This window comes from Tachysurus vachellii, chromosome 2 (genome assembly GCF_030014155.1).
Source record: "Tachysurus vachellii isolate PV-2020 chromosome 2, HZAU_Pvac_v1, whole genome shotgun sequence".
Classification (NCBI taxonomy): Eukaryota; Metazoa; Chordata; class Actinopteri; order Siluriformes; family Bagridae; genus Tachysurus; species Tachysurus vachellii.
In genome coordinates, this window is record NC_083461.1 from 24,335,229 (window position 1) to 24,358,492 (window position 23,264).

Genomic DNA, 23,264 nt, shown 5'->3' on the forward strand with positions numbered 1-23,264 from the left:
AGTGCACAGAGCACACAGCTCATCTTCTGCCTGTGACACCATTATCGTCAATAGCAGCTGCTGTAGTGAGGGCTTTTAGGCTCAGAAGGGTTCCATTATCGTTTTTTATCCAGCACAAACAGAAGGGATAGACAGGTAGGTGTAAGGAGAGAGAGAGAGAGAGAGAGAGAGAGAGAGAGAGAACAGGCTTTGATAGTAGGAAGGTGGGCATTTGGGAGAAATGGAGAGAAGGAGAGAAGGGAGAGGAAGGAGGGGGTGTGAAAGGAAGGATTGAACCCTTTCCCATCAGCTTGTGAGGGGAAGGCAGCTAGAGAGTGTGGGCTGGGTTAAACTCCACTTAAAAGGCGCCGGCTGTGAGCGTTCTGAGCCTGAATTACTGATAGACGGGCAGGGGAAAGGGGGAAGAGGAAAAGATAGAGAGAGGTGAGAGAGAGAAACAGAGGGAGAGATAGAAACAAAACCCACTTGAAAGGACCATCCAGAGGTGTGCGCACCTAGACACACTTCTGCAGAGGTCTCCACACAGCAACCAGGTTTATTTTTAGCTTTTAATCTTGCTTGGAGTTTCTCGGCACTTTTTCCACTCCGTGGAACCCACAATGCTCTGGGCCTTATTGCTGCTGTCCCTAGTCGGAGCCCAGGGGGCTCTGAGACCTGAGTGGCAGCCTGGGAAGTACGAGTCCACAGAGGCCGAGGCCGCTCGGTTTCTGAGTGATTACAACTCGACTGCTGAACAAGTGTTCTCCTATAGCACAGAGGCGAACTGGAAGTACAACACCAATCTGACAGACTACAATTCCCAGCAACAGGTATGAGTCATGGTGCATGTCAGATGCTCTGTCATTGTGGTTGTTGTTAGAAGTTATGTGTCACATGTGTCTGGGTTTAAAAGTGTCCTCAAAAGCTTACATTATGAGATGACATGACTGCTGCTTTATGAACGACATTTGCAAGCCACTATAGCCAGAGTCGTCCAGATGGCAGTCCTGATGTAATTGGTGGCAATAAAATGACACACATTTATGGTTTCTTTATGGTGGTATTTTTATCACAACACATCACAACGACCTATAATTAACTTAACCAGAACATGGAACATAAGCAATGAGCAAGCTAAATGTCTTCTGTAGGCTGTCAGGAAAGGAGAGGAAATGAAATTCGAGAAACAGATTTTCAATATGTAATGCTATCAGCATATGACAGAATGCTTGCTGTAACTGTGATAGTGATATAGATGCCAGGAAAGTAAAGATGTGCTTCTCATCATCAGGACATTGATGTGGATTCAGAGGATTATGCTTTCCTACTTTCCTTAAAGAGTGAGCACACATACACACACACACACGCACACACACACAGTGAGCCTTGCAAATTTTCCTCACTTTCCACACACCTTTCCCAACCCTGTTACGCCCAACAGGTGTGACCACACTCTGACCCCAGACCCTCAGCTTAGAACTTGACAGGGCACTCCAGAGAGCTGAAATTTAGAACCAAGAACCAAACCAAAGAGAGGCATGCGGTGCACTGAGCCTAACCTGTGGCTTGCCTGGTGTGATGTCTATTGTTTTGGAAAGATCGGATGAGGTGATCAAAGCGCCTTTGTCCTGAGCAGAGGCGTGGGGCTGAATTCATACCAAAGAAACACAGTCATGTAAAAGCAACAAAGCCCAATGGTTACATACCAAAAGAAAAGAACACAGAAGTTCATTCCTAACCATCTCGTATCTTGAAGTGAGATGTATTTGTAGTCCGATTAGGCAGGATAATACAACAGGATTTGACAAATCATTAATATATTAGGTAACCCATCAGACTGCCCAGTCACATGTTTTTATGGCCCAGAAACCTAACTGACTTGGATAAAGGGAAGTCCCTCCATCCATCCATCCATCCATCCATTTTCTGTTGTGTTTATCCTACACAGGGTCACAGGGAACCTTGATCCTATATACCAGGGGTCTTGGGGTACAAGGCGGGGAACATCCTTTACAGGATACCAACCCATTTCAGGGCACAATCATGCATATTCCTGCACACTATACAATTTAGAGATACCAGTCAGCTTACAATTGATGTCTTTAGACTAGGGGAAGAAACTGGAGTTCCCAGAGGAAATCCATGAAGCAAAGGAAGAACATGCAAAACTCCAAACACACAGGCTGGAGGTGGGAATTCGAACCCCCAACACTGCTGTTGTGAGTGCGAAGTACTATGCAACCTCTGTTGTAGCTTAAATAAGATAATTACATACTGTATGGTGAGCTAGTGGTTCGTCATAAATTCAGAGAAACATGGCATCCTGTTGGCAAAATATTAGCAAGTCATTGGTCAATCATATAGGTTGTGACATGGTTTTCTTTTTCTACATCACTTAGAAAATTTAGTACTCGAGTTATAATGTACAGGTTAACTATTAGTTAGGTGATATGATCCTCTGTGCTGGATTTTTTTTGCTCAGTTTTTCACAACATAACTTGTGTTTTCTTGATTTTCATAATATCATCAGTTCTTCAGATGGGCAAAAGGTGGCTTATTGCTTTTCCTCACACCTCTGAGCTTGAGGGTTTGAAGATTTTCTGTAGTGTGTGTGTGATTGTGGCCTGTAATGGTTTGGCACTCCATCCAGGGTTTATCTTGCTTTGTGCCTCTAGAACCCTGGGAGAGACTGTAGGCTCCCTGTGAGCCTGTGTAGGATAAATGTTTTAGAAATGGATGGATCTGTTTTCAATAACCACTCAATTAATGCACTTTGTAAAAAGTTCTATTTACAGCTGATGTGTTTAGTGGAGCAGGTGGTGGGATTTTAAACGAATAAGTCAAGTATCTGCTAGAAAGTTGTTCATCTCTTTATTAGCATACAATTAGCATACAATCTAAACAACCAACCAATCAACATGATGTAGGGAGGTGGTAGCTCAGTGGTTAAGGTGTTAGACTACTGATTGGAAGGTCATTGGTTCGAATACCAGGTCCACCAAGTTGCCACTGCAGGGCCCCTGAGCAAGGCCCTTAACCATTTAATTGTTCAGGTTTATAAACTGAAAAAAAATGTAAGTCACTCTGGATAAGTGTGTCTGCTAAATGCTGTAAAATGATCCAGCACAACAGATCAGGCAAATAGCTAAATGACCACTTGGGGTCAAACAGTGGACTGGATCAAAGAGCAGTGCCTGCTGTACACACTCGTGATGATATTTAATTAGTCTCTAAAAAAATTTCAATGAAAGAGAGACACCACCCTTTAAAGTGCTGATGCTGTGAAACAACAGAGTGAAAACCGGCACAAGCTGAAATATCACATCCTGACTCATCAGGTATCAACTTTCAGTAGAGAAGGAGAATAATTATTTGTCTAACATTGAGAGGCAAACATGAAAAGAATTAGAAATTGTCTAATAGTAGTAAATGTGAGAAGGACGCAAATGGGTGAAATGTATTACCAGTGTTAACAGATATCAATGAGGTCTTTTATGGTAAACTGAACTTTATTAGTAAAACAGACTCAAATAATTTCCCTTCTCGTGCTTTTCTGAAGTTGCTTTGAGTTTCTAACCGGTTTTCTTTTCGCATACCATTTTCATGTGGTCAAGTAACAATAAAAGAAAATATGCCCATGCTTATTATTCCCAGTTCAGGTCAAAGGAAATACATGGCATGAACCTGTGATGGTTCTGTGAGTGTGGAAATGTCAAAGCGAGGCCAGAGTTAATGTTTACAGACTGTCATTTTCTTTCCTCTTGTTAATCAGTGGTGGAGATACACGAGATAACCAAGATTTCAAAGATCTGCGGTCGTCTTTGGTCAAAGATGGTGACGGGAGTGGTGACCTATGAGTGGTGCTGCCTCAGTGCAGGATAAAGATAAAGCTTCTTCCTCAGTTAAATTAAGAGGAGAGGGAGTCCAGGGGCGCTCACACAAATCACAACAGGATGTAACAATCCTGGTTTTGCGTGTATGCTATTAACTTTCTAAATGTCCGATCGTGATCTCCTGTAAATATTTGTCTAGCCTTTTTTGTCATGAATTTGATATTGGAGGTTCATAAGTGCTTAGAAAATCTAAGCACTTCAGATTACAGACTCTTAGCAATAACAATATTCCTGGCAGTGTAAATGAAATGATTCCCTTGAGTATTAAACATCCATTATCTTGGTTCTCTGTCTTTCTATCAAAAGCTAAATGCTCTTACTATTCAGCTCATTCAGTAGGATAAAAATAAGCTTAGACTGTTTTGTCTCTTTCAATACAAAAATGGAAATATCGTGGGTGGTTAGCTTAGCTTATGTTAGGTTAAACTGATCCACCGGATACAGTTCTTAACTTACACTCTGAGACATAAATGAACAAATCAAAGCAGACACAAACACAGGATCAGACTCGCCAGCTTAGGACGAGTGGCCGGGTTTCATTTTACACCAAGTTGTATGTAACAGTGTATGAAGGCAATTCAGGGTAATTCAGACGAGGATGAGTTCCACAACAGGAACTGATACTAATTTCCTTTTTGTTGGTTCATTCATCAGCTGAAACTGCTGTAAAACCTTTTTTTGGTACCACTTTTCTCTGATGTTTTACACAGGTACTGGCAAATCTGGAGAAGCAAAGTTTCACAGAAGCATGGGGAAAGCTGGCTAAGGACACTTTCCCTGAAACACTCATGGACACCTTTACTGATCCGACACTGAAGACCCTTATCAAGAAGATTAATGTCCTGGGACCCGCCAACCTCCCTGCCACCGAGCGAGAGCGGGTTAGTCTGTGCGAAAACTAGTGCTAACAAGAGATTGGTCTGAATAACATAACACACAGATAAGTCATGCTATATATCGTTTGCATATCACAGTTTTTGTCGTTTCAAATTTGGGCTTAAAACTCAGGACAAGTGTTATTGCACTTCCATCCAGTTCTAAAGAAAGTGATTTTTATTTCTTTTTTAGTACAATTTAATTCTGAGTCAGATGGGCAACATCTATTCCACCGCAAAGGTATGTCCCAAACCAGGAGAGTGCTGGTCTTTAGAGCCTGGTGAGTAAATGCCTCCTTTTTAGTAAACCACATTAGATTTTTGCAATGTTCAGTATCCCATGTTAGTTCTTTTGATGTTATCTCTCTGAGAGATAATTGAGAAATGAGAGCAAAGTTAAGTGGCATGTACAGTAACACACACACACACACACACACACACACACACACACACACACACACACACAGAGGAAGAAGTGTAATGCTTGACTCTTTCATAACATTTCAGTGGATTAGCACAAAATCAGCCCAAACCCAAACAACCCATTTCCTTAGTTAAGGGGCAAGAGGCTAATTTTAACATAGACGCATGATAAATAATCATGTTTACAGGACATCTTCATTCAAGTATAAAAATATCTAGATGACACCAACCTTTGGCTTTGTATTCCTTTCCTTTCGGTGCAAAATGCAGAAAAATAGAGATTTAATACTGTTTTGTAAATAATAATAATAGTTTCATATCCTTCAATATAAATAATAAGATTCCACAGAACGTCATTTCTTGCACGTGTTTTAATTCATGGTTTACTTTTAGAACTGACAAAAACTTTGGCCAAGTCACGAAGTTACAAGCAGCTACTCTACGCCTGGGAAGGCTGGCACAACAACTCTGGACTACCACTCAAACCCCTTTACCCTGAATTTGTTGATCTGAGCAACAAGGCCTCCGTTATGGATGGTGAGCATCTCATTTATCATACAGAGAAAGCAAGGAGGAAATTGAATGTTTGACAAAAAAAGAATGTTAGAAGAAAGATCCTGGACGAGACGAAATGTTCATTCGTTCATGTGTCTCCAGGCTTTGCCGACACTGGAGCTGAATGGCGTTCCTGGTACGATTCTCCAACCTTCAAGGAGGACTTGGAAAGCCTGTTCAAGCAGCTGCAGCCTCTCTACCTGAACTTGCATGCCTTTGTACGTCGAAAGCTGTATAACTACTATGGCCCCAAGTACATCAATCTCAAAGGCCCCATCCCGGCCCATCTGCTTGGTCAGTTTCTACAGTATCAGAACTTGCTCTGTACAGGAAGAACTATACTGAAATAGCTTGTATGTGTTGGGTTCTTTAGGAAATATGTGGGCACAAAGCTGGAACAACATCTATGACCTGATGATCCCTTTCCCTAACAAGCCCAACGTGGACGTGACTAACAACATGGTTGCACAAGTAAGTTAGTAATCTACATTAAACGTCCAGGAGACATCTGTCCTCCATCCAGGGCGTCAAATGATAAGCTAGATCATGCAAGTTAGGCTACAGTTTTCACTAAGCCTGGCAGGAAATCCCAAATCCAAGAGAAGGGTTGGTATACACGAAGAGATTACTGGAGAATGAAGAAAGGGCATTGACAAATGAATTTTCTTTTCACAGGGCTACAATGCCACCCACATGTTTAGAGTGGCTGAAGAGTTCTTTACCTCTCTTCATCTATTGCCGATGACTGACATGTTCTGGGAAAGGTCCATGCTGGAGAAGCCTGCTGACCGAGAGGTGGTATGCCATGCCTCTGCGTGGGACTTTTACAACCGAGAGGACTTTAGGTGAGCAGTATTTGATAATTGTCTCATTATCAAATATGTCTCATTTCACAAAATAAAAAACAACCAAAATATTTTCATAGGAGCTGCAAATGTTTTATCGGGGCTTTTCACAACTGAAATAGTTACCTCTGGGTTATTGTGAACCCTTGGTAGCAGTGAATCCTGGCTTTTCACACTGTACTGTACATTCCTAAACCCTGGCTTAACCAATATGATTGGATAAATCCAGCAAGAAACTGCGGTCTCATACTTTTATTTCAGTGACAATAAAAAGGGACAGTTATGTTGTTCTGCACCCGTGCAGGTACTGGCATGTAGTTGACCAGGCATTCATTGATATATGACTTCCTCTAATTTTTCTGTCTCCCATTTTTCCTCTTGCAATGGCACAAACTTTTGGCATGTGATGTTCAGCGTTTTAACTTTGCTTCAGTGTGAAACGTCCTCTATTTGGGGTTAAAACCAGCATTTAGAGCAACAAACAAAAGAGTTAAGATCAGTGTGAAAAGCAATTTTTAGCAATTCTATGATAAGTTATACTTCATCCTAGTGGTTCCATCTTTATCCCTGGCAGGATTAAACAGTGTACAACCGTGACCATGGAGCAGCTCTTTACTGTGCACCATGAGATGGGTCATGTAGAGTATTACTTACAATACAAAGACCAGCCGGTCAGCTTTAGGCGAGGAGCCAACCCTGGCTTCCATGAGGCCATTGGAGATGTGCTGTCCCTGTCTGTATCGACACCCAAACATCTGCACACTATTGGCCTGCTTGACACTCTAACTGATGACTATGGTAATTATGGAAGGCCTTTAGAAATAATCTACAAAACGCAATAACGTATTGAAATGGATAAATATAATTAATGACTACTTTGGTATTTTCCAGAAACCGACATCAATTACCTGTTAAAGATGGCGTTAGAGAAGATCGCCTTCCTTCCTTTCGGATATCTCATTGATCAGTGGCGCTGGGGTGTGTTCAGTGGACAAACACCACCTGAACGCTACAATTCAGAGTGGTGGTACCTCAGGTATGTTAATTGCAGCAAAGCCCACAGATGATGTAGATAATATCTACGTTATACAGTATAGATGCTCTCTATCTGTAAATGTTCTCACAAATCTCATGTCTGTATTTCATAGAAAAAAATACCAAGGTGTCTGTCCACCAGTAAGACGGTCAGACGAATATTTTGACGCTGGGGCAAAATATCATATTCCAGGAAATACTCCATACATCAGGTGAGATGATCATCTAGTTTTCAATGAAGATTTCACTCTTTATTTGTGCACACTAATGTCCATCAGCCAGCTAGCTAAACCTATCCGAGCATATCCTATCCTCACCTGATTCAAGTTGATCTTGGCTTTAAATAGACTATCAGGTTTAGCTTCTGCTTGGTTGGGATAAAAGCCTACACCCACATCGGGCCTCTCCGAATAAAACTGGACATCTCTGGTCTACTGCATCTTTATTTCTCTGAAATTAGACCTGATCACTTCATGGCTGATACAAGAGAGACAGATAAGTGGATATATGGTCTAAATTTGTGTCTTTTAGGTACTTTGTGAGCTTCATCCTGCAGTTCCAATTTCATAAGAAGCTTTGCCAGGAAGCTGGACACACTGGACCGCTGTATAAGTGTGACATCTATAGATCAGTCAAGTCCGGGGATGTTTTAGCGTATGTATTAATCCAGAATTCCTGTTTGAATATCTCAGGAAGTTAAATTAAGTTCAATTACAGTTTTTTAAGTGTTTGCTTTGCCTTGGCTCTAAAGGAAAATCATGCAGGCTGGTTCCTCAAAGAACTGGACTGAGGTGCTGCAGGAGAGTTTGGGCACAAACAAAATGGATGCCAGCGCCCTCATGGAGTATTTTAATCCCATCACTACCTGGTTGGAAGAACAGAACAAGAAGTCAGGCGAAACACTCGGCTGGCCCGACTTTGACTGGATGCCACCTGTTCCACTAGGTTACCCAGAAGACATTGGTAAGCTCTAAGTGTAACTATCAGGGTGGAGTGATGACGATACATTAAATGAAAATTCAATACAATTCAGTGTTTGGTAGAATTGTCTATTTTCTAGATAGACTTTCTTTTTTAAACCAAACATCCACTTAAACTAAATCTTTAAAACTGCACAAAACCTTCTCAAACTAGCCCAAGGGGGTTGAAAATTGGAAAGGGAGTTTCTTCTTCTTCTTCTTCTTCTTCGAACCATGTGTAACCTGGTGTAGAAACCATAAAACTGGCAACCCTAGTGGGTGTGTCAGAAGTCCTGCAGGTTCACTTTGCAGAACTTTCTTTTTAAATCCTGTTTCCTCCTCCAAACCGAGTGGTCTCGTATCTGCAGCTATGAACGTCCCACTGTTCACACTGATTTCATTAACCTGGATTGAATCAGCCAAGAAAGGCTGTCTTACAGCAGCAGAGTGTGTGTGTTATTTGTGTGTGTGTCTTTGTTTTCATAGTGTTAGCATATGGTTAACATGTTAGCCTCTTGAGCTTATGTTAGTTCCAGTGTGAATAGGAGAAACGGTATGAGAGGTATTTTATGACACATTTTTAGGTCTCAGAGACAAAACACTGTGTTGCTCTGTAGCCTATAGCCGATAAGATGAAGACCATATATGAAATTTATTAAAATTGTAGTATATTTTATATCCTGTCTTGTTATACACCTTTTGTCAGTCATCTTTGAGACTCTTTATTAACTCTAAAAGTCCCTGTAGATCCTGAAGGTGAAGCTTTGAGAACACAGACGTGAATCGTTTTAACGTTTTGAATCTTTTGATTCATTTGAACCTAGTGAATGGTTAGAAATCTAATTCTCATACATGTAGTAATCTTATCTTGAGCATCCTGATTAGTGAACCCACTACAACACTGTAAAAAATTGGAACGCAATGTAATTTAACGCGATGCCACGTTCTTTATTCCCAGCTGACAAAATAACCGATGAGGAACAGGCAAAACTGTTCCTGGCTGAATACAACTCCACAGCAGAGGAAGTGTGGAACGCTTACACAGAGGCTTCGTGGGCCTACAACACCGATATCAATGAAAAAAACAAGCAGGTTATGGTGAGTTCCCATCACTATACTGTACAGTGCTTCACTGCATCTAGTTCATATTCTTATACATATTTGTTGTTTTATGCTAATCAGCTGCAGAAGAACCTGGACATGGCCAATCACACGAAGACCTACGGAATGGAGGCCCGCAAATACGACACTACTGATTTCCAGGACGCCTCTGTGAAGAGGATCCTGAAGAAGCTCAGTGATCTGGAGAGAGCTGCACTTCCTGATGCCCAACTGATAGAGGTACGAGAGAGAGAGAGGGACAGAGAGAGAGAGAGAGAGAGAGAGAGAGAGAGAGAGAGAGAGACGGAAGGGTTTAGGAGTAAAAACTGCATTTGAGAATGTGTTTGTAGTCTAGGAAGAAAGAAGAGTTTCAGGTCTTTCACTTAATATACGTTATATCAAGACCAATCCTAATATTTTCTCCTCTCTGTCTTTATAGTACAATGACTTGCTGGCCTCCATGGAGACCACGTACAGTGTAGCTAAAGTCTGTGAAGATAATGGTAACTGTCTACCTCTAGATCCAGGTGAGTGTTTTCTGTATTTGGGATTTGGACTAGGCCTGGTTTATCAAGCTGGATATGAACGGATTTATCCACAAAGAAATTTTAGTGTTGATGAAAATAAAACTTTTTTTTCACTCGCTGCTACACTGATAAATTTATTCAAAATAAATTCCACTTTTTATTCACGTCTTCCTGCCTTTTCTTTTCTCTCACATGAATTGTCGTTTTGTCTTACGAGCCCTCTGTGAGCATGACCTTATAAGGACTTTTTTGGGCAGCGTCAGGAATGTGTTTTGCGCTTTGTAATCAAAATATGCCTTGCACAAACATTTACACACAACTTTACTAAAAAAAGTAATAAATGAGAAATTGCCTTTGAATTGGTACAAAAAACAAAAAACAGTCTGTCGGTCTGATGGTTGGACGTTTTTCTTTCAGACCTAAATCAGATCATGGCTGAGTCAAGGGACTACGACAGGCTGCTGTTTGCTTGGCAAGGCTGGCGAAATGCTTCAGGAAGAGAACTGCGCCAAAGCTACAAGAGATATGTCGAGCTTGCCAACATAGCTGCCAGGAGTAACGGTAAATGGCTCAGACTGAAGGCTATGAATAGTAAATAACCAGAAAATGTACTTTGCTTTTTATTAAGGCTAGAAATAAACAAAAACTCCTTAATTCATCACCAGGTCATGCCGACAATGGTGCTTTCTGGCGTTCTTTGTATGAAACGCCAACCTTCGAACAGGACCTGGAGGCACTGTGGAAAGAGCTTCAGCCGCTCTATCTCAACCTCCATGCGTACGTACGGAGAGCGCTCTTCAAAAAGTATGGAAAGGAACGCATCAATCTGAAAGGGCCGATTCCTGCACATTTACTAGGTACGAGTTACCCGTAAAAACGAATGTATCGGATCTCAGCATTAGTAACGACGGAGAACTATTTTAGCATATCTGTTATAGCATACTATTCACATATAGCATACTATTCTAGAAATCTGTACAGCCTTTGGCAATAAAATGCTGTAATTACTGGTCAACGAAACAGGATCTACAGAAAGGCTTGCTTTAGACAGAGCTCTGTGAAGAGATCCACCATAATCGGACTTGAAGCTGAGCCTGAATATGTATTCCATATTTCCTATGAATATGCGCATTAATATTCTGCTGCTGCGGCAACTCCAAAAAAGTCGGCAGGATTTAATGTGCTTTCAAAAACCGTCAAGCGTGACAACGTGTGTGTGTGTGGGAGTGAGTGAGAGAGTGAGTACACAGCTATGTGCATGTGTGAGTTTGCATGGAGTCTCTTTCTCACACACACAAACAGTGCTTCCACATGGCTGAGTGACATTGGAATTGGAAACCCAGTGGTGTACCTCGGCGCTTCACAGGCAGACTCTGACCAGTGAACAACTATATTTGTAATCTAAGACTAGGTTTTGTCTTTCAATCTTTTTTCAGGAAACATGTGGGCTCAGACCTGGTCAGGAATCATGGACTTGGTGAACCCGTATCCTGATGCCTCTCAGGTGGACGTCACACAAGCCATGATAGAAAAGGTGATGAAGCTTTTTCTTGACTTCTTATTCAAGCTGCATCTGTATTAGAGATTTTTGGTGAGCTTGGTTTAACCCATAAGAGAAATAAAGAAGTGAAGTGATTAAAGCTCCCAGGGTGTGACCTACAGTATTAAGGTATTAAGCAGTTGATGGTCTGTTGGATCAACAATTATCTTTAAATGATGGTTAATTCTCAGAGATATCTGACCTGATAAGCAGCGCTTCATTTTTGATTTTCTTAGGGCTGGGACGCTTTGAAGATGTTCCAGGAGTCTGACAGCTTCTTTACTTCAGTGGGCCTGGAAGCTATGCCTCAGGAATTCTGGAACAAGTCGATGCTGATGAAACCTGCAGACCGTGAAGTGGTGTGTCATGCCTCAGCCTGGGACTTCTACAATCGTAAAGATTTCAGGTATGCCTGAGCTCAGAGGGAAATGGAACGGAGGGAACGTTTGCTAATGCTAATGTTTAGAATGCTTATCTGATGCGACTCTTTCCAGGATTAAGCAATGCACAGTGGTGAACATGGATGACCTGATTACGGTGCATCACGAAATGGGCCACGTGCAGTATTTCCTGCAGTACAAGGATCAGCCCATCTCGTTCCGTGATGGCGCTAACCCGGGATTCCATGAGGCCATTGGAGATGTGCTGGCGCTGTCTGTGTCCACACCCAAACACCTGCACACCATCGGCCTGCTCAACAAAGTCGAGGATAACCAGCGTAAGCTCTTTGGAGACATAGCATCTTGACTTAGCAAAGAACCTGTGTCTAAACCTGACTGATTTTCATCCATGGACTGAAAGGTCCAACTGGGTCAGAGAGATAACCAATACAGTAACGTTATAGACTGCTTATCCATGGAGCACATCTGGATTTTAACAGCATATCGATTCTGTACTGATTGCATGTTCTAGATGGCATGAGATGTAGAAGGTTAGATGATCAGCAAACATTTATAGTAGGACAAAATCCAAATGAGAGTCAAAACCAGAATAACATTGCACAAGATAATAAGGCTTAGTTCGTTTAGATACTGAGCGTGTTTCTGAGGCTTTTTTATAGAGGGTGGTGGGGCAGTGGTGGCTCAACTGGTTAAGGCTTTGAGTTGTTGATTGGAGGATCGGGGTTCAAGCCCCAGCACTGCCAAGCTGCCACTGCTGGGCCCTTGAGCAAGGCCCTCAACCCTCCCTGCTCCAGGGGCACTGTATCATAGCTTCCCCTGTACTCCGACCCCAACCTCCTCAGTCAGGATATGTGAAGAAAAGAATTCCACTGTGCTGTAATGTATATGTGGCTTCTATGCCCCCTGTTCCATTTGTGTACAGGTGAGTGTGATTAGAAATCATGTGACATGATCCTTGGGTGTTTTGTCCTGGTTGTAGGCTGTGCTGTGTCCCTAAAAACAGGCTTGTTAGAGGATTCAGGAGTTGACCTGACACTAAACCAAGGACCAGCCCTGTGTTCTCATCAGTGTTGTAATGTAACAGAGTACAAATACTTTGTTACTGTACTTAAGTAGAAATTTCATGTATCTGTACTTTACTTTTTTTAAGCATCTTCGTTACTTGTTACTGCAAAATAAAATCAGAAGAAATGTGTGTGATTGCAATAAGGGAGGTTTGGCGAATCACTGCTCCTAGATTGCATTACGCTCCGCATGCTCTGTTTCAGCGTAATGTTGTCAAAGGAGCAGTGGCGGAGCCAGAGGGGTGTCCGGGGTGGCTCTGAACACCCCTGACATCTGATTGGCCACCCCAGGTGCCACCCCGAATTTTTATTTGATAGCATTGGAAGTTTGGTGATGATTGACATCTCATTTCACCTATCAAAAGAAGTCTTCGCTTGACGTTTGGTCGCGGCGTTTGGTCAAGCCTCAGAAACACGCTCGGTATCTAAACGCACCAAGCCTTATTATCTTGTGCACTGTTATTCTGGTTTTGACATTTCAAATCCATCAATCAATGACAAGAAAGAGTTGAGAGGTAGAATACTGTAACAGTCTAATACTAAAACATCACATTTCAGTAAGTTTTAAGATTAAACATCAGGATTTAGTTTTCCAGAAAAATATTTCGAAAGTTAAGTCGCTATATAAATTGACGTTAGATGCTATTAACAGATTAATTAGACAAGAGAGATCGGTTCGTTACCCAGTTTAGCCATAATATACATGACGTTGACATTTGTGCTAGTTATACACGTATATAGTGCAGTGTCTGTGTGTAAGTCTTTAACTGTTTAGCTAATATGAGATAACTAGTTTTACAGCTGTCAGTGTTTAATGTTGTTATTAAACTATGTATCTGGTAATGATACTCAAAAGATTACTGCAATTGCAGAAAGCCTGTTAGCTATCATAAAGGTGATTAAAGTGCATTTATTATAGTGGGATTTGTAGTTAAAGTTGAGTTTTTTAATTAAAAAAAAAATTTGTATTTGATGCTTAAATGTATTTCCATGTGTCATATTTTTATATAGGGTCAATAAAAAAATGAAAAGAAAGGCAGAGATATCAGACTTCTTTTTAAAGAAGCAAACACATAGAGATCAGGTACAAACAGCCCCCAGCCCAGCCCCCAGCCCCCAGCCCAGCCCCCAGCCCAGCCCCCACATCCCCACAGTACCCCAGAGCAGCTTCCTGCTTGATGCTAGTAGTCAGACTTTACAAGAACCACCAACAGGTTTGAGAACCCACCAGGCAGTCAGTTAGTCAGTCACATGTCCAGTTTAGAATTTAAGTTTAGCTTGTTATTGATGGTTTCATCAGTTTAGGCTTTACATAAAAATGTAATTAGTTGTTGATTTATGTGTGACATACACAAGATAAAATTAGAACATAATATATTACAGATTATAAAATAGATTATGGGAGAGATATTCTACCTCTAATGAGCAATTATGGGATTCATCCATGCTCCTTGTTAGGGTAATTTGTGTCATAAGTCTGTGGACCCCCTAAAGTTGCCTTGGCCACCCCATTTGCAAGAAATGTTTCTGTACATTGGAAGGAAAGATTCTTCCTACCGGATGAAGTGCCTCTTATGCCTACTGAAAATCACTGAACTTTTACTTTTTACTTTTACTTCAAATACTTAAGTACATTAAATATCAGAAAATTACTTTTGATACTTAAGTACAGTATATATCAGATACTTTAAGACTTTTACTTGAGTAATATTCTAAAAGGTAACTTTCACTTCTACCAAAGTCTTTTTCTAGTACGATACTTGTACTTTTACTCAAGTATTGCTTTCTAGTACTTTATACAACACTGGTTCTCATCTAAAAAATATTACCCTTACTGATACGTATTGTTAATTAGACTTTACAAGACAGCAAGTTAGATTTGAACTGCAAATCATATCCGGTGTTAATCTATGCACAGAGAGCACCATAAACTTCCTGATGAGCATCGCCCTGGATAAAATCGCCTTCCTGCCGTTCGGCTACCTGATGGACCAGTGGAGGTGGAAGGTGTTTGATGGCAGGATATCGAGTGACGAGTACAACAAAGAGTGGTGGAATCTCAGGTGAGACTGGGACACGGGGAACTGGTTTTATCAGTCTCTTAGGGACGTGGTTTACTCTACACTGACTAATCAACATGCTGTTCAGGATGTGTTATGTTAACTGCTATCATTTTGCAATTTTATCTCTCAGGCTGAAGTACCAGGGCTTGTGCCCACCTGTTACCCGCACAGAGGAAGACTTCGACCCTGGAGCAAAGTTCCACATCCCAGCCAATGTGCCCTACATCAGGTACATACTGTAATGGTTTCATGATTAACCAACATGATTATCATCATCATTTGTTTGCTAGGTAGCAATGGATGTGCTATTGGCCCTGATGTGTCCTTTGGTCTTACAGGGATATAAAATAATCTCTGGTTTGATAGCTGATGTGATCAAATGGTCATATAAAATCCCTTCAAAATATCAGTAAGGAAAAAAACATGGGATGTGATATGAAACTTACCATACTGTGATAAGTCCTTTTATACCACAGCAACTTTCCAACATTAACAATCATGTATTTATTCATTAAAGAATGACATCAGAATTGTTTAACACATTTGGAGTTAAAGCCTTAACCAGCCTGTTATCAGCAGTCTTCTCTTCTGAAGACTGGAGATTTATTTCACAAGTGTTCATCATGGATTAATCCAGTCTGTGATTGTTGCATCCAAAAATACTTAGTTTCAAACATCAGAACAAACTTGCAGATAATTTTCAAGTTCCTCCAAATATGGTGGGAAATTTGTGTTTGTGAATTTTTGCTGATCACTATATCGTGAGGTGCTGATTAGAATGAATGCATTAATCGAAATATAAACTGTCTGAGTTGCTGCCATACAAAATTAATCCACACCTTCTGAAACATCAGATACTGTGGAACAACCATATGAGAGAAATTAAGTACCATGCTACATTTATATTTGTGCCACTGGGTAGACTCTCATATCTCATATCTCATATCTCATATCTCATTTTTATATAACTGAGCAGTTGAAGGTTAAGGGCTTTGCTCATGGGCTTAGCAGTCATAGGTTGGTGGACCCAGTATTTGAACTCGCAACCTTCTGAACAGTAGACCACCACATTCATTAGAGACATTGAGCCGTTCCAAATCACCAAAAGTCTGAAGTGAATTATATTTAAATTGCATGTAGATGTTCATCATCTACATTGGAGCAGTGGTGGCTCTGGGTTGTTGATCGGAGGATCGGGGTTCAAGGCCCAGCACAGCCAAGCTGCCACTGCTGGGCCCTTGAGCAAGGCCCTCAACCCTCCCTGCTACAGGGGTGCTGTATCATAGCAGCCCCTGCACTCTGACCCCAACCTCCTCAGTTGGGGTATGTGAAGAAAAGAATTCCACTGTGCTGTAATGTATATGTGGTGATAATAAAGGCTTCTATGCCCCTTCTTCTTCATGCATATTGGGAATGTTCAGCACTGTTACAGTTTATTAGTGTTGTTGATATAGTGGCAGCTTAGTGGTTAAGTCCCTGGGCTGCTGCTTGGAAGGTTAGGAGTTCAAGTCTCATGACCACCAAGCTTCCTACTTTGGGCCCCTTAGCAAGGCCCTTAAACTTCAGTTGTTTAAGTACGGTATTTATAAGAGTGGATACCAAATGCTATAAATTTACAGTGATCCTGTTTTTTTGTGTCCTTTCAAATTGTTTTATTCGTTCTAAACAATCATTGTGCTTTTCTGCGACAGATACTTCGTCAGCTTTGTGATCCAGTTCCAGTTCCATCAGGCTCTTTGTAAAGCTGCAGGTCACACTGGACCGCTCCACAACTGTGACATCTACAAGTCCAAAGAAGCAGGAAAACTCCTGGGGTCAGTCATACAAACACATCTTATACGTCTTATAGATTTATCCCATGGTGGATAACAGCTTAATACAGCTGTACCTTCAGAACTGTAAAATTAACGCACCATGCAGGTTTGTAACGATTCTCGTTCTTTTTAGAGACGTGATGAAGCTGGGGTTCAGTAAGCCCTGGCCCGAGGCGATGGCCATGATCACTGGTGAGCCCATAATGTCTGCACAGCCTCTGATGGAGTACTTTAAACCCCTCATCACCTGGCTTGAGCAGGAGAATAAGAAGAACCAAGACATCCTCGGCTGGCCGGACTACAGCTGGACGCCAACCACGTGTATGTGTAAAAGCTGAGTTTGCTAAATCCTTCTGCATGTGTGGGTCAAAATCAACCAAAAATATACCCAATCTGGACCAACACTCGAGTTGTGATTGTCATTTTGATTGCATCTAGTCTTTGAATCATATAAAAATTATTTTTAAAGATCAGAATACTTTATTCATGCAGATTAATTCTGCTCAGCTTACTTTGATCTGAAATAAATCTTGAGATACAAGGTGATTTTATTGGCTGTGATATTCCTTATTTTCTTGTACATTACTATTACACACACGCACACCAGCAACACAACTTTTTATTGCAATAAACACGCATCAACCATAACATTAAAACCACCTGACTAATATATCAATTAGACTCCTTTGTGCCACCAAAACAGCTCTGAACCATCAAGGGACTCACAAGACCTGTGAAGTTATGCTTTGGTGAATGTGGTGGTATCTGGCACCAAGACCTTAGCAGCAGATCAAATTTCACCAGAATTAGTTTATCTAGCACGTCCCAGAGATGCTCGATCGGATTGAGATCTGGAGGCCAAGTTAACACCATTGTCATGTTCCTCAAATGGTTCCTGAATGTTTTTAAAAGTGTAGCATGGAGCATTATCCTGCTAAAAGAGGACACCGATATTAGGGAGTATACCATATACCATATACCATTTAAGGGTTTAGTTGTTATGCATCAATGTTCAGGTAGGTGGTACATGCCAACGTAACATCCACATGAATTCCGGACCCACTGTATCAACATTCTTCCTAGTGCCATCTCGTCCACAGGTACGCAATGCACATGCACCCTGACGCACCCACGTCTGCAGATGTGTTCTGACAGCCGATAACCAGTATGAACTTTTTCAGGAATTCATAAGCGGGGGTTAGTCTTCTGTCCCCACGTACATCAGTGAGCCATAGGTGCCCGTGACTCTGTCACTGGTTCACCGGTTGTCTCTTCTTGGACCCTCCTATGTATCAACCACTTCATCCCTGAAACACTCCATAAGTCCTGCTGTTTTGGAGATGCTCCGACCCAGTCGTCTAGCCATCACAAGTCACTCAGATCCTTACGCTTGCCTATTTTATCTGCTTCCAACAGAACTGACTCTTCACATACTCTTCAAGGACTGACTCTTCACATACTACCTACTGTAATATAATCCCACCCCTTATCAGCCGCCACCGTAACCAACGATATTCACTTCACCAGTCAGTGGTTTTAATGTTATGGCTGACATGAATATTATAGAAATGTGGCTGTTAATACATTTGATCCAGGGTAAACCTGTAGAATCAGAAGATACCATAGTGATCAGTGAGACATTCTTGAACATGAGCATTAAACTGGTCCACGTCATGTCTCTCCTGTGTCTTGTGTCCAGTATCACCTGCAGTCGTGGAGGAACACACCCCTTCTGTGGATTTCTTAGGCATGAGTGTGGATGAAGCTGCAGCTGTAGCTGGACAGTGGGTTCTCCTTGTTCTCGGGCTCGTTCTCCTGGTCTCCACAGCCTTCTTGGCCTACAAATACCGGAAATCCAGACGCTTGCACAACAAGTCCATCTCTCAAATGGAGCTTAAATAGAAATCTAAATCTAAAGTAGGCTAAATGTCCCGTGTAGATGTTTTTATTTCCCTTCAAACAAAACCCCCAAAATTCTTGTATATTTATTAATAATTGTTTTTTTTTGGGTCAAATTAATTTGACTATGCAAAAAAAAAAAGTCTATGTGTTGTAATTTATTTGTATAAAAAATATGTTGGGTGGGGTTTCAATTATTTGTTTGTTAAAGCCAAACTGTCTATGGATTTTTAGAATAATTTTATTGTTAAATACATTTATAATAAATATATATTCCAATTTGTTTGCTCTTGTTCATCGTTCATTCATCTGTCATTCGTTTTATTAAGCACTTTATTCTAGAGCACTAGGATGTAAGGCTGTAAAACACCTCAGTTGGGATTCCAGGCTATTACTAAGCACACACACACATACATACACACACACACACACACACACACAGAGAAGTCGTGGCCTAGTGGGGGAAGTCGTGGCCTAAAGGTTAGAGAGTTTGACTCCTAACCCTAAGTTTGTGTGTTCGAGTCTCGGGCCGGCCACGACTGAGGTGCCCTTGAGCAAGGCACCGAACTCCCCCCAACTGCTCCCCGGGCTGCCCACTGCTCCGGGTGTGTGTTCACGGTGTGTGTTCACTGCTGTGTGTGTGTGCACTTTGGATGGGATGCAGAGAACGAATTCTGAGTATGGGTCACCTTACTCAGCCGTATGTCACGTCACACACACACAAGGACATATGATATATAGGACATATGAAGGACATATCAGTCTAATTCACTTAGAAGTAATAATAATGACAAATAACTATGTACAAAACATTTTAATATCTGGAGCGTATAAAAGAAGAACCACAAGCAGTTTCTGACTCGTTTATGAAAGACTGAATCACCTTTTCTAGTGCTACAGCAGGAACTAATGCCAGTGTGAGAAAAAACTTTAAACCAGCTGGAACTGGAACAAGAAGCAAATAATTCACTACAAAGCAACATTATATTCTCCAGTGTATCGACTCGTATCGTATCGTTATAGGCACATATTAAATAAATATCTGTTCAGTGATGTGTGGAAATCTTCCTTGTGCTAAAATTCGCTGTGTACCTTGTTACCAGGCAGTGTCATAGTGTCTTTTCTATCGGCGGAAAAAAAGCGATAAAATTTATTTCATACTGGCTATAAAATTAAAAAATAAATCCCATCATTCATAGTTTAAAGTCAGAAGAAATCTTCTGTGTGTCACAGGGTCAATGGGAGTGTGAGAGTCTTCTTGGAACATTGTGCATTTACAAACACAATAAAAAAAATGCCTAAACTAAAAAAATACCATATTACAAAATCAACCACGATACAGAAAATATATCCGTTATATTCCAAAAATGTTCTGCAATACTGAGAGTATTGAGTATTCTGAGTACCACACCAGTCAACAACAACACAATAAAGACAACAACACTTCACCCAGTACTCAATTCTTAAACGTGTAAATGTTGGCCTACGAAGACAAAGCCCCAGAGTCTCGTTCATATAGTAAAGGAAACCTCCAGCTACTGCATTCCTTTGGACCAGCAAACCCGAGTGGATGATTTCCAAGTTCAGTAGTAATATTTGTGCACTTCTGTCCAGTTGGTGACCCAGAGTTTTTTGTTGAGCTTGTGCTCAGGCTGAAAAGCCCTGCTCAACTTGTACCTCTCCTCCTTGCGTATTTTCACTCCGTGATACTTTGGCATCACCTTGTAGTAGACAGCTCTTTTAAAGAACCCACACTGTGAAGAGAGAGAGAGAGAGAGAGAGAGAGAGAGAGAGAGAGAGAGAGATATTACACAAGACATGAAATATGTGACTCATTGCCAAGATGTGGAGCGAACTGGAATTGAAAAGGGAGAAACAAGCAGGAAGCTTCAGTCAGAGAGAGATACGGTACAGTGGGTTATTTTCCATGCTTCGTTTGTAAGTAATTGGAATCTTTGTGTAGAAAAAAAAAAGTTTCATTAGCTGAAAAATGCTACCGGGTCCAAACAAGCTCAGCTAAACACCAGGTCATGATCATAAAAACAAAAACAAAAAAAAAGAGTTTTAATGCAAGTTCAAGGAAAACTTATCGTTTTATCAGCAGGCAAATGATTTAAGGTAAAAAAGAATAAAATAAAGAAAGCAAGTCCTCGGATCCAAGAAAAGCAAGCAGCAGTCAGTGCAGGGAACAAGTGAAAAGATCAGAATTGTGAAATAGGAAAAGAGTTGATTCCACAATGGCTGTATTACCGAGGGGCACCAACAGAGGACACCAGGGGGCCAATGGAGGCCCCTGTACGGTCTCAGTAGTCCTCAGTCAGCCTCTTGGTCTCCGATGGCTGGATCTTCATTTCGGCTTTTTGGGCTTTGGCTTCGTACATCTCTCTCCGACTGGCCCGTTTAAAGAAACCACACTGCAGAAAAGGGCGGGACGTGATGATGATGGATCGAGGTTTGATTAATAACCGATTTCTTTTTTCTAACAGACACATTAACGGTGTGGCAGATTTGCTGCTGCTAAAGTTTCTCGCAATTCAAACCACAAGCCAATAACAGCAATGGAAAAGCAAATATTATAGTATAAAGTACATAATGTTATGCATTGTATGTTACGCAAACTGTCAGAGAAATGATTCATTGACGTTAAACATCCATCAGATGCTTTAACTTCATTGAACTTGGCTGAATCGAATCCATTCATTGATGAGTAACACAGGAAGGATTCATAACACTGCAGAGTGCTCGAGTGATGGTAGTTTTTGTGCCTGTAGTCACACCACCGTTACTCACAGCTGCCAACGCTGCTACCAAGTAAACACGGAGGGTTTCAGTGAACTCAGATCCCTGAAGTCAACAAGATGAAGAAATTTGGATTTAGTAAACACATTTGGTGACGTAAACACATCTTGCGATGTTCAGTGAGTTGGTGTTTCCACTGGGAGAATTGAATTCTCTCTATCCAAAAAAGTAAAAAAGTGTCTGACTTTTGGAGCAAAGTGTGCTACAAAACTTCCATGTCACCATTATTACTTCTGTTTTGCTCATACGGACCACAAAAACATTCATTCATTCATTCATCTTCTACCGCTTATCCGAACTACCTCGTGTCACGGGGAGCCTGTGCCTATCTCAGGTGTCATCGGCCATCAAGGCAGGATACACCCTGGATGGAGTGCCAACCCATCGCAGAGCCCACAAAAACATTTCACAGAGAAATCCAGCTAAATTGAAATATGATTTCTGTACCTTCCATAAGATGAGGCTGATGATGCCTAATAAAATAATTCCTGCTATGCCTGCGATGATGTATATCCATAATGGAACATTATATGGGGTTTCTTCTCCTGGAACAGGATCAATGTTCACCACAAACTGTAGAGAAGATGATGAGAATAATTGTGAATTTGATGAGATATTTTAAAATACATCTGAAACATGTGATACAAATGATCAAATGAATGCCTGACCTCTCGATTTTCAGTTTTCATCTTGATGGTGGGTTTGTCGGTCTCCAGCCTCAGCGTGACGTTCCCTTTCACGATCACCCGAAAAGTGTTGGCGAAATCCTGAAGGACAACAAACCCATTAGTGGATTACAGCATGCAGTGGCTCCACGTTAAGTATAAAAGAGAAAGAGCAGTGTGTTCAGCTGAAAACCTGCCCACTCGGAACATTCACCTCCAGCATGGTGCTGTTCCACACACGAGCTCTGACGGTGAGTGAGGCTGCAGTGGACATGTTCCTCAGCGGGCACGAGAAGGTCTCGCAGCGAGCCGTCTGCACCGCACAGTCCTTTATTCATAAGGAACACTGATTAAACCCTTAGTGATCCATTCTGGGCCAGTGGTGTAATGGCTTACAGGGTAGTGTAATAGCTTACAGTGTGGTGTAATAGCTTACAGGGTAGTGTAATAGCTTACAGTGTGGTGTAATGGCTTACAGGGTAGTGTAATGGCTTACAGTGTAGTATAATGGCTTACAGTGTAGTATAATGGCTTACAGTGTGGTGTAATAGCTTACAGTGTAGTGTAATGGCTTACAGTGTAGTGTAATGGCTTACAGTGTGGTGTAATAGCTTACAGTGTAGTGTAATGGCTTACAGTGTAGTGTAATGGCTTACAGAGTAGTATAATGGCTTACAGTGTAGTATAATGGCTTACAGTGTGGTGTAATAGCTTACAGTGTGGTGTAATAGCTTACAGTGTAGTGTAATGGCTTACAGTGTAGTGTAATGGCTTACAGTGTAGTGTAATGGCTTACAGAGTAGTATAATGGCTTACAGTGTAGTATA

At 41.3% G+C, this 23,264-nt stretch overlaps 2 protein-coding genes across 2 annotated transcripts in view; one reads left to right on the plus strand and one right to left on the minus strand.

Moving 5' to 3' along the window:
* The first annotated feature begins 356 nt into the window (after positions 1–356).
* ace (angiotensin I converting enzyme (peptidyl-dipeptidase A) 1) lies at positions 357–19,252 on the plus strand. Its single transcript, XM_060863959.1, has 25 exons — positions 357–809; positions 4,583–4,753; positions 4,941–5,028; positions 5,564–5,707; positions 5,828–6,019; positions 6,099–6,196; positions 6,401–6,570; positions 7,145–7,368; positions 7,462–7,606; positions 7,719–7,817; positions 8,137–8,259; positions 8,357–8,568; positions 9,523–9,662; positions 9,747–9,905; positions 10,105–10,192; positions 10,610–10,753; positions 10,858–11,049; positions 11,629–11,726; positions 11,969–12,138; positions 12,227–12,450; positions 15,116–15,260; positions 15,391–15,489; positions 16,952–17,074; positions 17,208–17,395; positions 18,774–19,252. The coding sequence occupies exons 1-25, from the start codon at positions 600–602 to the stop codon at positions 18,974–18,976; spliced, it is 3,849 nt and encodes a 1,282-aa protein (XP_060719942.1). The 5' UTR covers positions 357–599; the 3' UTR covers positions 18,977–19,252.
* Positions 19,253–19,772: 520 nt separating this feature from the next.
* itga3b (integrin, alpha 3b) overlaps positions 19,773–23,264 on the minus strand; it is a 36,866-nt gene continuing 33,374 nt past the window's right edge. Inside the window, exons 22-26 of the mRNA XM_060863960.1 lie at positions 22,652–22,765; positions 22,441–22,539; positions 22,220–22,345; positions 21,224–21,387; positions 19,773–20,727 (exon numbers count right to left, since the gene is read on the minus strand). Coding sequence (XP_060719943.1) covers positions 21,277–21,387; positions 22,220–22,345; positions 22,441–22,539; positions 22,652–22,765 — 450 coding nt within the window. The 3' untranslated portion in view covers positions 19,773–20,727; positions 21,224–21,276. The remainder of the gene's footprint in view (positions 20,728–21,223; positions 21,388–22,219; positions 22,346–22,440; positions 22,540–22,651; positions 22,766–23,264) is intronic.

What these genes read in the sequence shown, in the direction of transcription:
- ace (XM_060863959.1), top strand. Translation starts at nt 600, where the DNA reads ATGCTCTGGGCCTTATTGCTGCTGTCCCTAGTCGGAGCCCAGGGGGCT. An exon ending in CATCCCGGCCCATCTGCTTG is followed by an intron (nt 6,020 to 6,098) that starts GTCAGTTTCTAC and finishes TGGGTTCTTTAG; the next exon opens with GAAATATGTGGGCACAAAGC. An exon ending in CTAACAACATGGTTGCACAA is followed by an intron (nt 6,197 to 6,400) that starts GTAAGTTAGTAA and finishes TTCTTTTCACAG; the next exon opens with GGCTACAATGCCACCCACAT.